The 13,712-nt window shown below is 36.4% G+C and overlaps 3 protein-coding genes across 11 annotated transcripts; all 3 read right to left on the reverse strand.

Moving 5' to 3' along the window:
• Nucleotides 1-50: 50 nt before the first annotated feature.
• Nucleotides 51-2,266, reverse strand: LOC106454664 (nuclear transcription factor Y subunit A-1). Of its 9 annotated transcripts, none has more exons than XM_048751935.1 (7): nt 2,079-2,266; nt 1,932-1,999; nt 1,458-1,685; nt 1,183-1,286; nt 1,042-1,113; nt 624-785; nt 51-541 (listed from the first exon to the last, which is right to left on the reverse strand). In XM_048751935.1, exons 1-7 carry the CDS (start codon nt 2,237-2,239, stop codon nt 341-343), a joined length of 996 nt encoding a protein of 331 aa, XP_048607892.1. In that variant the 5' UTR covers nt 2,240-2,266; the 3' UTR covers nt 51-340. The 9 variants fall into 9 exon arrangements, 7 of the variants coding, with proteins under 7 accessions (XP_048607892.1, XP_013752242.2, XP_013752235.2 ...); XM_013896788.3 differs by having other exon boundaries at nt 1,183-1,283; nt 1,458-1,697; XM_013896781.3 differs by having other exon boundaries at nt 1,458-1,697.
• Nucleotides 2,267-5,370: 3,104 nt separating this feature from the next.
• Nucleotides 5,371-7,625, reverse strand: LOC106379067 (transcription factor MYB46-like). Its single transcript, XM_013819089.3, has 2 exons — nt 7,293-7,625; nt 5,371-6,186 (listed from the first exon to the last, which is right to left on the reverse strand). The coding sequence occupies exons 1-2, from the start codon at nt 7,568-7,570 to the stop codon at nt 5,625-5,627; spliced, it is 840 nt and encodes a 279-aa protein (XP_013674543.1). The 5' UTR covers nt 7,571-7,625; the 3' UTR covers nt 5,371-5,624.
• A 3,596-nt stretch (nt 7,626-11,221) lies between these two features.
• On the reverse strand, nt 11,222-13,575 carry LOC106454685 (IRK-interacting protein-like). The gene is made up of 2 exons (XM_013896800.3): nt 13,268-13,575; nt 11,222-12,762 (listed from the first exon to the last, which is right to left on the reverse strand). The coding sequence occupies exons 1-2, from the start codon at nt 13,457-13,459 to the stop codon at nt 11,344-11,346; spliced, it is 1,611 nt and encodes a 536-aa protein (XP_013752254.1). The 5' UTR covers nt 13,460-13,575; the 3' UTR covers nt 11,222-11,343.
• Between the last annotated feature and the right edge of the window lie 137 nt (nt 13,576-13,712).

The raw sequence follows: 13,712 nt of genomic DNA on the forward strand, positions 1-13,712 counted from the left end.
GAGAATAAAGACCAGAAGCTTCAGTTTTGAACAAAAGAAAAGAAAAAAAAGACAAGAAACTTCAGTTCTGTAATAACAGTGTCGGCTCAACGATTCAACAAACGTTTGTATTTTCCAAAAGAATATAAACAAAGACCTACTGACTATTCCCCTGTCTCTCGTCTCCGAATCTAACACCTTAACATAACTCGTCTCTCTTTGTACATTGTAATATGAGACTCTGACAAGAACAACTAAGCAACACACAACACCTAAAAGCCAAGAATGATTTGCCAGTTTGGGGGCAATGGATTATATAAGCCAAAGCGTGTCCCTCCCTCTATCTCTGAGCTTTGGTTAACTATGCTGCACGTGAAGAATTCAGGGTCTCGTTGGAGTTTGTCTCAACTGGTTCAGAGCCTGGCGAGTTGGTTGCTGAACCCCTTTCTCTTTTTCTTTCTCTCTCAGCTGCTGCTTCAGCCTCAGTTTTCTTGGCAAACCGGCCTCCACTAGCCCTTGCCCTTCTCATTGCATGCTTGTGTCTTGACTCATGAAGATATGGCTGTCACATAAAGACGCCACAAGTTAACCGAGGGACAATTATAGATTCTACATACAGAGTGACCTTCACTTTTAATGGGTACCTTTTTGTTGATAACTTTCCTTTCTAGCTCGGCCTTGGCGCGTGCTTTTCTTCGCCTTAGAATTCCCTGGTACTGTTTCGCATTCACATAAACAGGCTCTTGTGTCATGTCCAGCGGTAGTGCTGTTCTTTCACCAGGCATTCCAAGATATGGACGAAAACCCTGCTTAAACAAATGCAACAAACAGAGTCATATGATCGAAGTCACTCAACTCATCAAGATTTTTTTAAGGATCATTAAGATGAGTTTAAAAATATATCACTAACTCTAACAAACAGAACTACTGAATCCAGAATCATCCCAGACAGCAAACAAGATCACCACAAAGGGTGATTAATGGCAAGAGCATACATCAAATAAACACTGCACCACCATATGGAACCATTGTAAAGATTGAGAGATGTTTCGACAAAGATACCAATTGCTGATGTCCATATGCTTCCACCATTCCCCCATAATACGGATCCTGATACGGATTTGGGACACAAGCCTACAAAATGTAGATTGAGTTTATCATACATATTAAGAGCTGAAACAAGACTAAGAGGAAAGCACATACAATGTAGTGTCCAACAAGCTCTGGTGGTTGTACAAGTTGCTGGTGATCATGCATGTTACCCACAGAAGCCGCCGGATCATTCCCTTCCACTCCATGGTTATCTACTGAAATTAATGAGAGACGCTATTATACATACAGAAAAAATGATGTCGCCTAGTAACCACTTAACAAGTAACTGTAATCCACACGCATCCCAAGAGATCAGGCATCAAAACGATACTGCATTAGAAGAATGACTATGTCTACTCACAAAAACCAAGAAGAAGAAGACAAACCTGAAGGGGACGAAGTTGCAGCTTGTGTATCCTTCCAAGCGCCATCGTCTCCAGACGCTGAGTGAACATCGTTTGATTCTAAAGACGAGGACTTTGAAGGAACTACGGAAGGTATCTTATGAGGAACGACGCCAAAAGAGTTATTCTTCTTCCACCAAGGCTCTGCATACATCATTGGCTGCTGACCAGGATGCTGATTGACTTCCACTTCATTCCCACTTCCCGATTCTGATTGCATCTCTTCAAAACAAAGTTAACAACCAATTCAACACCGAATCAAAGAAAGTAAAATTCATCAATTTAAAAGAGTATAAGCTTTTTGTGTTATTAAGCATTGCACTAACATAAGCTCTTATTATTAATATGTTCAAGCAATTATTTGATGGCACGTGTCTCTGTTTAATTTTCTGAATCTTCATATTCAGAGATAAAATTCAAAAAATACACAAAATAGAGAAGACAAAAGCAGCATACCCAGAGGATATTCACGAGGAAGTTTTTTTGCAATCGTCTTCGTGTTCCTATGATGATGACTTAAGACCCTGAAAGTTATGCAATCGATGGAGCTCAGCGTGAGACAAAACAAAAAGAATCAGAATTTGAACAGAGCCAGAGAAGAACTTGGAGAAGAGAAGTGATTCCGGAGCACCCGACAGTTGTGTAAGACGAATACGATTGGGCAGAAGAAACCCTAATTTTTGGGGAATTTTTGTTTTCCAAAATTGTTTTTTCTTTGTATTTTTTAGTAAGTGTATAAATTTAGAAGAAGAAAAAAAAAACATTTGGTCTCGTGGCGCCCTATTGAAGATGCCAGCTGGCGCAGATCTGGGACGTTACCGTATCTCATTTTCTTAAATTTGTTTTCGGGAAAAAAAAAAGTAAATTAATATGAGAAATGTGGGTCAAAATGACACGCAATTGATCGGCTGGGACGTGGAAAATGTAGGGACCACCCACGGTTTCATTTTTGGAAAATACTAAAATTATTCTGTTCTTTTTTACTCTTTTCACAAGTGATTTATATTTGTTATCTGTCGAATTAAAGAGGATGAGGTCAATCATATTGTCTGCAAATACGTAATCTAACTCACTGAAACAAGTACAAATCAGTCATAAACTTACAAGATCATATGATTATTAATCTGTGTGCATAAAATTGAAATGGAAACGGAAGATCAATTGGTTAAAAATTATTAAAAATTAAAAATTACAGAAAACGATACATTAATATAGTGATTTAATGTATTTTCTTAATAGGTGTAAAAACACTAAAAATTATATTTTTGTAAAACCGAAAAAGTAGTATATATCAACGATAAGGTTTTGGGTCAAAACGAATAACCCAATCTAAAATTGACAGACTGATATCCCTGTTCGGGAACGCGCTAGGCGCTAGTGGGGCGGTCGGGTTGGGCCTAGCGCCTAAAGAGAAAATCGGGGATTAATCAGAAATTATGCGGGCGTAATTTTTAGACTGTTTACTATGTTATAAAACATGTTAATCTTTAATTGTGTATAACATTAATACATTTTCATGTTTAAAATTGTATAAAACATACAAATATAATATATAAACTTAATATAGTGTAATTTTCATCAAAATTATGAATATAAATGATATTTATAAAATTTTAGATCAAATAAATAAATAAAAATATTATTAAAAATAATTAAAAAAAAAAAAAAAAAAGATTAGGCGGTTAGGCGGCCGTCTAAGCGGCTAGGCGGTCTAGGCGGAGAAAATCGGATATCTGATTTTTTTAACCGATTTGGCATAAATCCGGGTGGAAGAGTGACGCGTAGCGCCCAGGCGGCCGCCTAGGCGGCCGATTTTTAGAACACGGACCGATATACAACCAATGTTCTAAGACTATCTCAAATGGAACTTTAGTTTTTCTTCTATAAATGACCTACATAGCAAATGTGTCTATTGGAATGGGTTTACTTATACAATAGCACAACTTCTGGGTCGGGTTAAGAGAGAATATAAAATATTAGTCGCCTCCGAAGCTTCTCCGCCAATGAATATCTCTCACCGGTGCAGCCCCTCCTCTTCCTCCTCATGAAAGGCGAGGTATCCTCCACCGCGTCGGTGCTTGGGTCACACACCGGCGTGAAGTCTCTGTCTCCCTCCATGGCGTTAACTGTAGCTGGCTCAACTTCTCCTCCTCTCCCGCCCTCTGAACCTCCAGATCCAGACATCGGCGTAGCTTTTCCGGTGGACCTCCTGACCTTCCAGTCCCTCCTGACCCCCACCGTCTCTCATCCTCCATGACCCCATGTTTCACCCCTGTCCCACATGTGCTTCACGGTTACTTCGAGCAACACTATCTCCAGATCTGAGCATGGCGTTCACAAAACTTGACAAATCTCTGGATATGAAACCACTGAAGCTGATTCTAACTCATCTGGCCCTAGTCTCTTCAATCCATCGTTATGAGCTCATGAGATCTAGAAGCGGGCCTTCCATCGGTTGGAAACCGGATCTACAATGAACAACTTCCAAGTACTCAAAAATCTCAGATTTAAATGGGAAGTCTCCTCAGCCACCGATATGTCCTTCTCAGAAGATGCCGCTGGAGCCCTTTAAAAAGCTGCAAGTCATAGTTATGCAGGCTCCTCCTCATCACCAAGCCGTTCCGGCGAGGAATGCCCAGAATGAACGTTTGCCAAACCCATCCTTATGGGCTTTGATTCTCCCTCTACAAGATGTGTATGTTGATGTGAATGTCTTGGAGGAAAATAGAATCGTCGCCAAGCTTGCCTCTCTCCAATACGCAACAAACCGAAGTCTCGAGGACTGGCTTTGATTGTTAAAATATTGGTGGTGATTGGCTCTGTGGATGGTATCCATTTCTCACCTATGCGCTTTCACTGTTCTTATCGACCGGATCTGGTACCATGTGTTTGTGCTCTTAGCTTTCGACCAGATTGGGATTCACGAAACTCAACCATCATCTCCATGCCGTTAACATCTTGCGTTGGTGGCTGTCTCTGCTATTCCGGGGAAGAGCCCGCTCTTCATGTCGCAGTCGTTGGATTTATTCCAAAAATGTATAGTCAAGTTCATCATCAGAGGTCAACCCCGACAAGAGTAATTATCAAGCCAATATCAACATCGTTCATCAATCAACCACCGAAGGCCAACAAAATCACAAGCTCAAGCGCTACATTGTTTCACAATCCGAAAAGACAAAAGCTTACTCCTACCAGCCCAGTAACTTTAACCATTATTGTTAAGTTTACTCAAACTTCCTCTCGTCAGGGCCGAGAGAGATCGTCATCCACTTCCTCCTTTCAGGAGAGAATCTTTTCACCACAGTCCCTCTTTGTAAGAGGTAATTCTCACCCGGTATCCAAAACGTGGACCATCGATGATGCTCTGGAACATCCACATCTCACTCAACGACAGCTTCTTTTGTGGCGTCGCCCCTAATTGCGGAAAATTTGGCAATGCAAAACGCCATGATCTCTGCTCACAGTTGTGGGATAAAGTCTCTCAGCTTAGAAGCTCTTTTTAAGAAGCTTCCGGTTTTTTACCTATGATTCAAACCGTTTAACCTATCCTTTTAATGCTTTAGTTTCTTTTAATGTAACAAGTGAGTTTCATTCTCTGGCACTAAGCTCTCTACTTGTAATCTTCAATTAAGCTTAATATAATCCTCTGATTCAAAAAAAAAAGGAATGGGTTTACTTTTCAAGCCCAAACGAACGTGATTTTATATCACATTTAGTGCCATGTTACAAATTCGCATCCTGTTTAACAATTTCAGCTCAAAAGTGTTGTTTTCTTATGTTTTTTTTTGTAAACTATTTACTTATTTTACGTTATCTATATATTTCGTTTTTTTTTCGCTGAAAAAAATAACTGCCAACTAACATTTCGATACAATATTCTTCAGATATTCGGCAATGTTTACAAATTTATGTTTTTATTTCATATTTTATTAAGGGATATATGGTTTACATTGACTAATCAATATCATTACATTTGGCCCGTCAAGCTATATAGCCCTTGTACGAGACAGTTATTCGAAATACAAAAGACTTTCTAACTTTTCAATATCTATCTATGACAATGTATATATATCAGTATTTGCATTTACGTGTGGCTATGAATCTCTCGAGTATAATTCCGCAACCGAAAAAAGTGACGTAAACAAAAAATCATGTGCTTTGTTTGAAGTTGAAGTGAAACGAAGGAACCTCAGTGCTCATCAACTGGTCAAGGTCCCAATATTCTTCCATTCTCATACTTTCCGGTACATTTTCAGCTCCATTAGTGTTCATGACCTCTAAGTGGTTGTTAATATCTGCCTTGTACCAGTCACCTTCTTGACACTCCAAAGGTGGAAAATAGATTTCCCCTTGTAACCCTGTGTTTACTCCATAGAAACCATCTGCATACTTGTTAAAATCGTCATTACAAGGGTGGCTGATCATGTGTGGTGCTGGGAATGGATTGTTGTTGGTTATTGGTGTGTTGGTGAAAGAGGGGTTGATGAATCCTTGTTCTTGTAAGGACATGAAGCTTCCTATAATATCCTTAAGCTCCAAAGAAGAGGTGGTATTATTAGACAAATCACTTGTGTCGGGTGATGAGGATGAATTGTTGACGAGGTTGGATGTATCGGACATCTTCTTTAGCCTTTTCTTTATTGTTGAGTTCCAAAAATTCTTGATCTCGTTGTCCGTCCGACCAGGCAACCGTGCTGCAATCTGAGACCATCTATGAAACCCAATAAGAAGAAAGAGAGGACAGTAGTTTAATGGGACGTACGATGCTATGTAAAATTGATACATGCATGGTTTGCATGGGAATTAGAAACTGATCTAAGTACATGAAAAGTGAAAACAAAGCACTACCACTACTAAAAATCACACAATAACTATATATAGTTTTAGAACTTTTACTTTTTCTCTAAACAAAGTGTCGTTGACATAGGTTTTGACAACAATGGAATTTATCTCTATTTAAAATTAACTAATAAGTATAAAAGATAAACATTATAAGTCCAGGAGTCAATTAGTTTATATATGCACAATAAAATCAAATAAAGTTTTTGTATGTATAAAAATGGTCGAAAATTTAGCAGAAGTATACAGTATAAAATATACAAAAATTTATGTTATGTCCAACGTAAAACATAAATTTTAAAATGTATCTTTAGAGAAAGTGACAGTAAAATAAAAAACCTTATAAATGTATAAATAGAAAATGAAAGTTGAAGTACCTAAAGAAGAGAAGAAAAGGTGCTAAAGAGAAGTCCCTTTCATTAAAAAACAAGGTTTTTTTTATAAGAAGCATTCTTAAGTCTTTGCACCCACGATTAACCATCTTTGACTACTCACATACTGACATAATTACATGTAATGTACTCATTCCTAGTTTGGTTTTTGCATCTATTTTCTAATGTTACTATTATTATGTCAACTTTCAATTGGGTCAATTTTCTTCACAAACAATCATTCATCCCTTTGAACAACAGTTATTGTGCCAATGAAATTTCAAACCAAACTCTATCCTTCATCATGAAGTTCGATTATACATTTCTACGATCTATAGAGATCATGTATCTTATATAGTCATATTCACAGGTGAGCAGTATACACATTGTTTATGTATAATCGAACTTTCACGTTGTATTAATTGGCTTTCTATGCGATTTTACTATTTACCCATTACCCCCCCCCCCCCCAAAAAAAAAAGTTAGACAATCTAAAAACAAGATTCACCTGAAAAATAATAGTATTCTTGAAGAATTTTATCCACCATGGCTAGCTTATTAATTTATTTAATTGTCAACAAACCAAAACGACGGTGAAAATATAAACCTGTTGCCGAGAATGGAATGAAAACGAATAATGAGTTCCTCTTCTTGAGGAGAGAAAGCACCACGTTTGAGGTCAGGACGAAGATAGTTGATCCAACGAAGACGGCAGCTCTTGCCACATCGTTGAAGACCTGCGTTTTTGGCTACATCGCTCCAACACCCTTGCCCACTGCTTATCATATATTGCATCAGCCTTGAGTCTTCTTCTGGAGACCATAACCCCTTCTTCATCTTCTTTACTTGATGAGTGGCTGCACTTGCTACCTCTGGTTTCCTCATTCTTGTTGAGTTAATTGTTCTCTTGTCTTTCTCAAGGCTCAGCTTATTGACGTGAACAAGTGAAGTTTGTTTTTATAATAGAGAGAGGAAATAGAGAAGACTTGATGAAGGGAGAATGATGATGATGATGAAAGGGATGGTTGTATGGTTTGCTTACAATTCTGGGAAGAAAAAACATTACACCAATTTTCTTCTTCCTCCTTTTCAATATTTATTCCTTATTTTAAACATTGATATATATATTATACTATTATATAATATATAGTGTGTTGCTTTGTTTTAAAACTTAACGAACACAGGCTCTTTTTCAAATTATTTATACATTTTGAGTCGATACAAATATTGTTTGTGGTAAATAAAATACACCAACAACAAATGTATGTTTGTAATTTCACCAAGTGAAGAAACGTTAGTTGATCGGTCATGGACGAAAACGGTTTTGAGAGAGACACAAAATACAAACATCAAGACGAAAAGAAGAAGTGATCTTCACTTGTTCTTTTTTTTAATATATTAACCATTTCCATTAGTTTCTTCATTTACAAGGTACATATTACAGACATGTCTAATCCGTTAACCTTAGTGTATATATAATACTATATAACATTAATATATATTCATCCATCAGAGCATAATATATTTTCTATTCAAGATGTCTTCATTGTCTTCATTTTCAAGGTAAGCAAATGTTACGTTATTTCAGTAAATTGTTTACGTATATAAGCATATTTTGATTTGTAATAAGTCGACGAGTGTCATAACCCTTTTAGTTTGTTTTATAATAGGCTTAGCCGAACAAAAGTTTTGCTTCGGCTTCACACAACTACCTCTCGCGCACCAACACGTATACTTGAAGAAATCGAATTATTGTTATGGAGAAAATATTATTACCTTTATCCATATTTTTATCTTTTCATTGATATGCCGACAAAAAAAATGAAAATCGGCCACCTCTCGATTTACACTCGTATATACATGAGTTATAGGCCGACAAAAAAATGTACATGATTTATTAGTATTAATATCTTTTGTCATCGATCCATACGGAAATAATATACATAACTTTTATATAATCATAAATAAATCATTCACATATAAATTATATAAAAGAAGTTAGAATACTGAATCTTGAACATGATTTCTAATGGAGAAGGCCAAAGTCTTAGGGAAGATATTCGTTTTTTTTTTTTCAAAATGCTACTTCTTAAGCGACAGGAATGCATATTAAACATAATTCTTATTTAAAAAGAAATAGATATTATAGTAGTATATTAACTAAACTTCAAATATATCGCTCCTAAAATGAAATGTATAAAATAACTTTATGCAGACGTCTCCTAACACTAACCCTAAACTGAAGCGTTAGTGTGACTCTAAACACAGAAAACACATAAAATAATCGCATAAAAATAACAATACAAGGGGGTGATTGGTAGCGGTTGTAGGTGATGTCCACGTCCCTATTTATTTCTACAGCACCAAATTCAGACTAATCAACCTTTAATTTTTTTTTTGAAACTACAGCTCTTGAAATAACCTATAACTGTACAAGTACTCTGCAGAGCCAAATATCCAAAACAATTTTTAGTGTTTTCCATAAAATTCTACAGCACTAAAATCTAAAGCCACAGCAAAAAAGTCTACAGATTTTTTTCTACAACAAAAATTTTAAACTTACAGCTATTACCAATCGGACCAACAGCTATTACCTACGGTAGCGTGAGGTTAATCACTGTGTACAAGTGTAGGGTCATGTGTATTAAACTCCTTTGAGACAAGAACGGAATGAAAACATCAAGTTTATTTATTTGAAACATTAATCATGCATATACAATTATATCATTTTCTAAATGAAGACAAAGTGGTTACTAACTAAGAAAGCAATTATCACCCATGAGAACAGAGCTCCAAATAAAGGAAATAAACAAAATACCATTGAATCAAAGCATTAGCTTAAACTTGAATCTTACTTTACATGGTGATGTATCTTAGCCTATAATTTTATATGTGTATTATATATTTGTTTTTAATAATAACGAAAAGATTACTATAAATAATTTTTCACTTCAGGGACCATCTTCTTACTAAAAAAATTCTAATTGGTTAATCATTATATATGCATTACATGAAATTTGTGGTGAACATTTTTGTTACACTTTGTCTCTGATTAGAATGTCTTTGAAGAAACACACATTGAAAATGGCCTTCATGCAATGTCAATTATATCACAATCGGACATTTCCACATCTACATTATCAGCAATTGTTATCTTTTAACCTAACCCATCCCGCCCTGTTGGATCGGTAGATAGTAGTTGTTGGTTAGAGTCACTTATAAAAGTGAATACCACAAAATGTCATAGAAGAAATTATAGATGTTAATTTTTCTTGGGATAATTCTATAGAATATGCTATTTTAGATGTTGTTAATTTTTTCTTTAGTTCTTTGTTTTTGTTGTTTAGACAATAGTTTTGCAACTATTTTCTAGGTTAGGAAGACTATACTCTTGCAATCCCCTGTTTTATATTTTAGTTATACGAATTGATCAAGAAAATATAAAATGTTCATTTTATTGTTTCTTTGATCCGCTAACATTGTTTTCTCTAAAGATAAAAGTCTTACATTCATGGTTGTGTGGTCAAATAGTAGACAAGATCAGGAATATGCTAAAAAAAATTTTCCGGGATTCAAACTTGGTCTGAAACAAAATCATAGTTATGTGATAGTTTGAATTTGAGTTTCCGTCCAAACTATTTATTTGATAATCTTGTAATAAGTGATTTGATTACTTATTAGTCGGAAGACATTCAAAATCCCAGTTAAGTACTGTGACGGTTTTTTTAGGCCTGAGCATAAAATCCGGAATCCGAAATCCGAACCGAACCCGAACCGAAAAACCCGACCTGTTATCTGACCCGAAACGTAAAAATATCTGAATGGGTCTTGTAGGGTGGTACAAAAAATATCCGAACCCGAAGTGTTATTAACCGAACCCGAACGGGTAACCCGAAAAATCCAAAATTAATAGTCAATATAAATATTTTGAAATATATATAAGTATTTCAATTATTAAATTCAATATTTGTGGTAATATTATATATAATAATAAATATTAAAATTCTAATAAATGCTTTAAGTACACAATTAGTTATAAATAAGTATTTTATAATTTGCTCATTGAAATAAAAAGTCTACTCTCTATAAGGTAATACATATTTTTTACAAATGATGTTTGTTTTCATGCTTGATTTAACATTTTATTGTTATTTTATCAATTTTATATGTGATAGATTAATTTTTATTTAATTTAGATGTTTTTCTTTATGTTTTACTTCAAAAATTTCGTTTTTTAACCGAACCGATATAACCCGAATCCGTACGATATATGATTACTTTATGGGTTTTATGATGCAATACAATTTTGAACCAAACTCAAAGTGTTATTATCCGAACCCGACCCGTACTAATAAAATTTTAGTATGGGACCTAGAAGCGTAAATCCGAAAACCCGAAAAACCCGACCCGAACGCCAACGGATACCCGAATGCCAACGGGTACCCGAACGCCCAGTCCTATTTTCAAAGAAAAATCTACTATTTAGTACTAAATGTGTTCCTATCAAACTAACTGATTCAGCCGATAGGATGTATTTTAAAAAGTCCTCCGATCAATCTTTTTTCATTCAAATGAAAATGATGGGCCTTACTAACAATCTAGTTATCAGATATTAAAGTTACACAAATTACTTGACTAGACTAGAGAGTGACTATCATTCACCCTAATGACTTGTACCTGCAAAGAACCTTACATCTCAAAACCCTATCTTGAACATAAAACCCAGGCATCACCATAACCTTAACCCATGCTGGTCCACGTGACGCTAACGATCTCTGCCTGTCTCTATCCGCACCCATATCTTCCATATAACTCGTCTCAAACTCTCTGTTCTCCTCAACCCTCAAGATCCCTAACGCTGGCTTGAACGAGAAGGCAAGCAAATGAAGCAGCCACACACATTTCGCAGCTACAAAGAACGCTTGAAGCATTTCTTCAGACCAAGGTCTTGTCCACTTCAACGTTGTAATGATCAAACTCATCTTCTCATCGCAGAAGCTGCTGAACTCTTCGCTGTAGTACTTTGTACCCTTCTTCAACACCTCGCTCCAGCTCAAGTTCCTCAAGGAAGCAAAAGACGAGAAGTTCGCTTGTCGTTCTTGTTCTTGATCAAGAAGTTTCGGTTTACCGTTCTTCTGGAAGACGCAGTTCTCGAAGTCTTGGTGTACTGATTGGCTTACGATGGCTTCTAAGTGGTACTGAATGGTCTTGGAGTGCTTAGAGGTGAATGATAAGTTGTGTGGTTGTAGGAGAGCGTTGATGTTACTAATCAGATTCGAGTCTTCTTCGTCTATCTCGGTAACTAACGTTTTCAAGAACTGCTTTATGGATAATCTTGATTCTGAGACAATCTGCAAGAACCCTTCAACCATCACATCTTCACTCACTGGCATCATCTCTGAGTTCTTTTCTCGTGACACTGCTTCTCTCAGAGCTTTCTTTAAACCGACACAGTAACTTTCCAAGTACTGAAGCTTTTCGTTGAACTCTCCCAATGAAGTTCTCATCTCTGAGACTTGTGTTAACGCAGCTTCTCTGCTTCTGTTTGCTTCCATCAGCTCTAACTTCCACTTCTCAATATCCGAACCAGAGTCCTTGAACACCTCTTCTGATATGTCTGTTCTATTAGGGTTCCTCTTTAACTTGGGGAACAACCAAGACATCACTCTGCCTCCACGGTTTCTTGGGTGAGAAGAAACAACAACGGAGTGCGAATCAGTCAAGGGAACAACAAGATTAGAGTTATTCAAGCTCATGGTGTCGAAGCCTCTTTGTTTGTACTCATTACAAGAAGAGACCGGGCCACAGTTGCTTCTAGCGGATGTACAAAAATGTAAAGGTGGGGATCTGAGAGCGTCTGACATGGTGTAAACATGAGACTGATGGTGGTGATGAGAATCTTGCTGAGGGGTTGAAGTGTTTCTTGAAGCTGAGGTTTTGTAGGAATCAGAGTGATAAGTGTGTCTCAAGTCAAGATCTTCATCTCCTTCCACTAAACCAACATCTGATTCATCCCAATGCTCAGATAGAGTGAGATTCTTGTGATAATATGTAGAGGCAGGCTCATCCTCATAGCTCTGTTTCAAGAACAGTAGAGAAGTTTAGCACAGAAAATGTGTAAAGTGGAAAACCAAGAGTAGGTTTAAATTACTTCAGTGGTTTAAATTACTAAATTGATTAACCAAATCACATAATGTATTTTGATATTTGTTTTGGAAAATGAATGTTATATGAAGTAACCAAAATCATGTAATGTATTTTGATATTTTTTTGGAAAATGAATGTTATGTGAAGCTCCAAATTGCATAAAGACATGTACAATAAATAAAGAAATATATAAGCTGACTGTTCAGAACAAATTGGATACTGAAATGCAATTAATTAGCAAGCCTAAACCGGATTAAACCAATAAATCTCGGGTTTGATGAAATTTACAAAAGAATGTCTTTTTTAAAAAAAATTCAACAAACCCAGTCCCATAATGTCTGGAACCAAATCAAGTTAGAGACAAGAAAATGTGAAGAAAACACATGGAACTCGAAGAAGAAACATAATGAGAGAGAGTAGAGAGAGAGTAGTTACAGGAGTGAAAACAGGATAGTCATGGGCAGAGAGGTTGGGGAGAGGACGAGAAGCTGAGCAAGAAGAAGGGTAAGTTGAGGATGGGCTTGACTTCTGCATAAAACCAGCTTGAAGTGACCTCACCTTCACTCCGTTTGCTATGGCTTCTTCTTTTTCTCTTCCCTTTTTCATTCTTGTTTCAGAAGAAGCCATGAAAGAAGAATAGAAGAGAGGTGGTGAATGTGAGCGTGCGAGGAAAGGGTGTGATGAGGATGATGTCTGTGAGAGAGAGAGAGAGAGAGAGAAAAAGCCGAAGAATGTTCCGTCTCTTTTCTCTATAAAGGACCTATAAAGAGAGCGCATGTGAAGGGCAGAGACTAAGTTCACGAAAATACCCCTTGTTTTCCTTTATTTTCATCTCCTCTTTTTTTTTTAGCATAGATTTGTTAGCATAAGATAGATTTGC

Source organism: Brassica napus, chromosome C3 (genome assembly GCF_020379485.1).
Source record: "Brassica napus cultivar Da-Ae chromosome C3, Da-Ae, whole genome shotgun sequence".
NCBI classification, from domain to species: domain Eukaryota; kingdom Viridiplantae; phylum Streptophyta; class Magnoliopsida; order Brassicales; family Brassicaceae; genus Brassica; species Brassica napus.

Excerpts from the sequence above, each read along its gene's own strand:
- LOC106454664 (XM_013896781.3), bottom strand. The coding sequence starts at position 2,239 with ATGTTTTTTTTTTCTTCTTCTAAATTTATACACTTACTAAAAAATACA. Across the intron at positions 2,000-2,078 it reads GAATCACTTCTCTTCTCCAA|GGTCTTAAGTCATCATCATA; the intron begins GTTCTTCTCTGG and ends CATAACTTTCAG. Across the intron at positions 1,114-1,182 it reads AGCTTGTTGGACACTACATT|GCTTGTGTCCCAAATCCGTA; the intron begins GTATGTGCTTTC and ends TACATTTTGTAG.
- LOC106379067 (XM_013819089.3), bottom strand. The coding sequence starts at position 7,570 with ATGAGGAAACCAGAGGTAGCAAGTGCAGCCACTCATCAAGTAAAGAAG. Across the intron at positions 6,187-7,292 it reads CATTCCATTCTCGGCAACAG|ATGGTCTCAGATTGCAGCAC; the intron begins GTTTATATTTTC and ends TGGGTTTCATAG.
- LOC106454685 (XM_013896800.3), bottom strand. The coding sequence starts at position 13,459 with ATGGCTTCTTCTGAAACAAGAATGAAAAAGGGAAGAGAAAAAGAAGAA. Across the intron at positions 12,763-13,267 it reads ACTATCCTGTTTTCACTCCT|AGCTATGAGGATGAGCCTGC; the intron begins GTAACTACTCTC and ends TTCTTGAAACAG.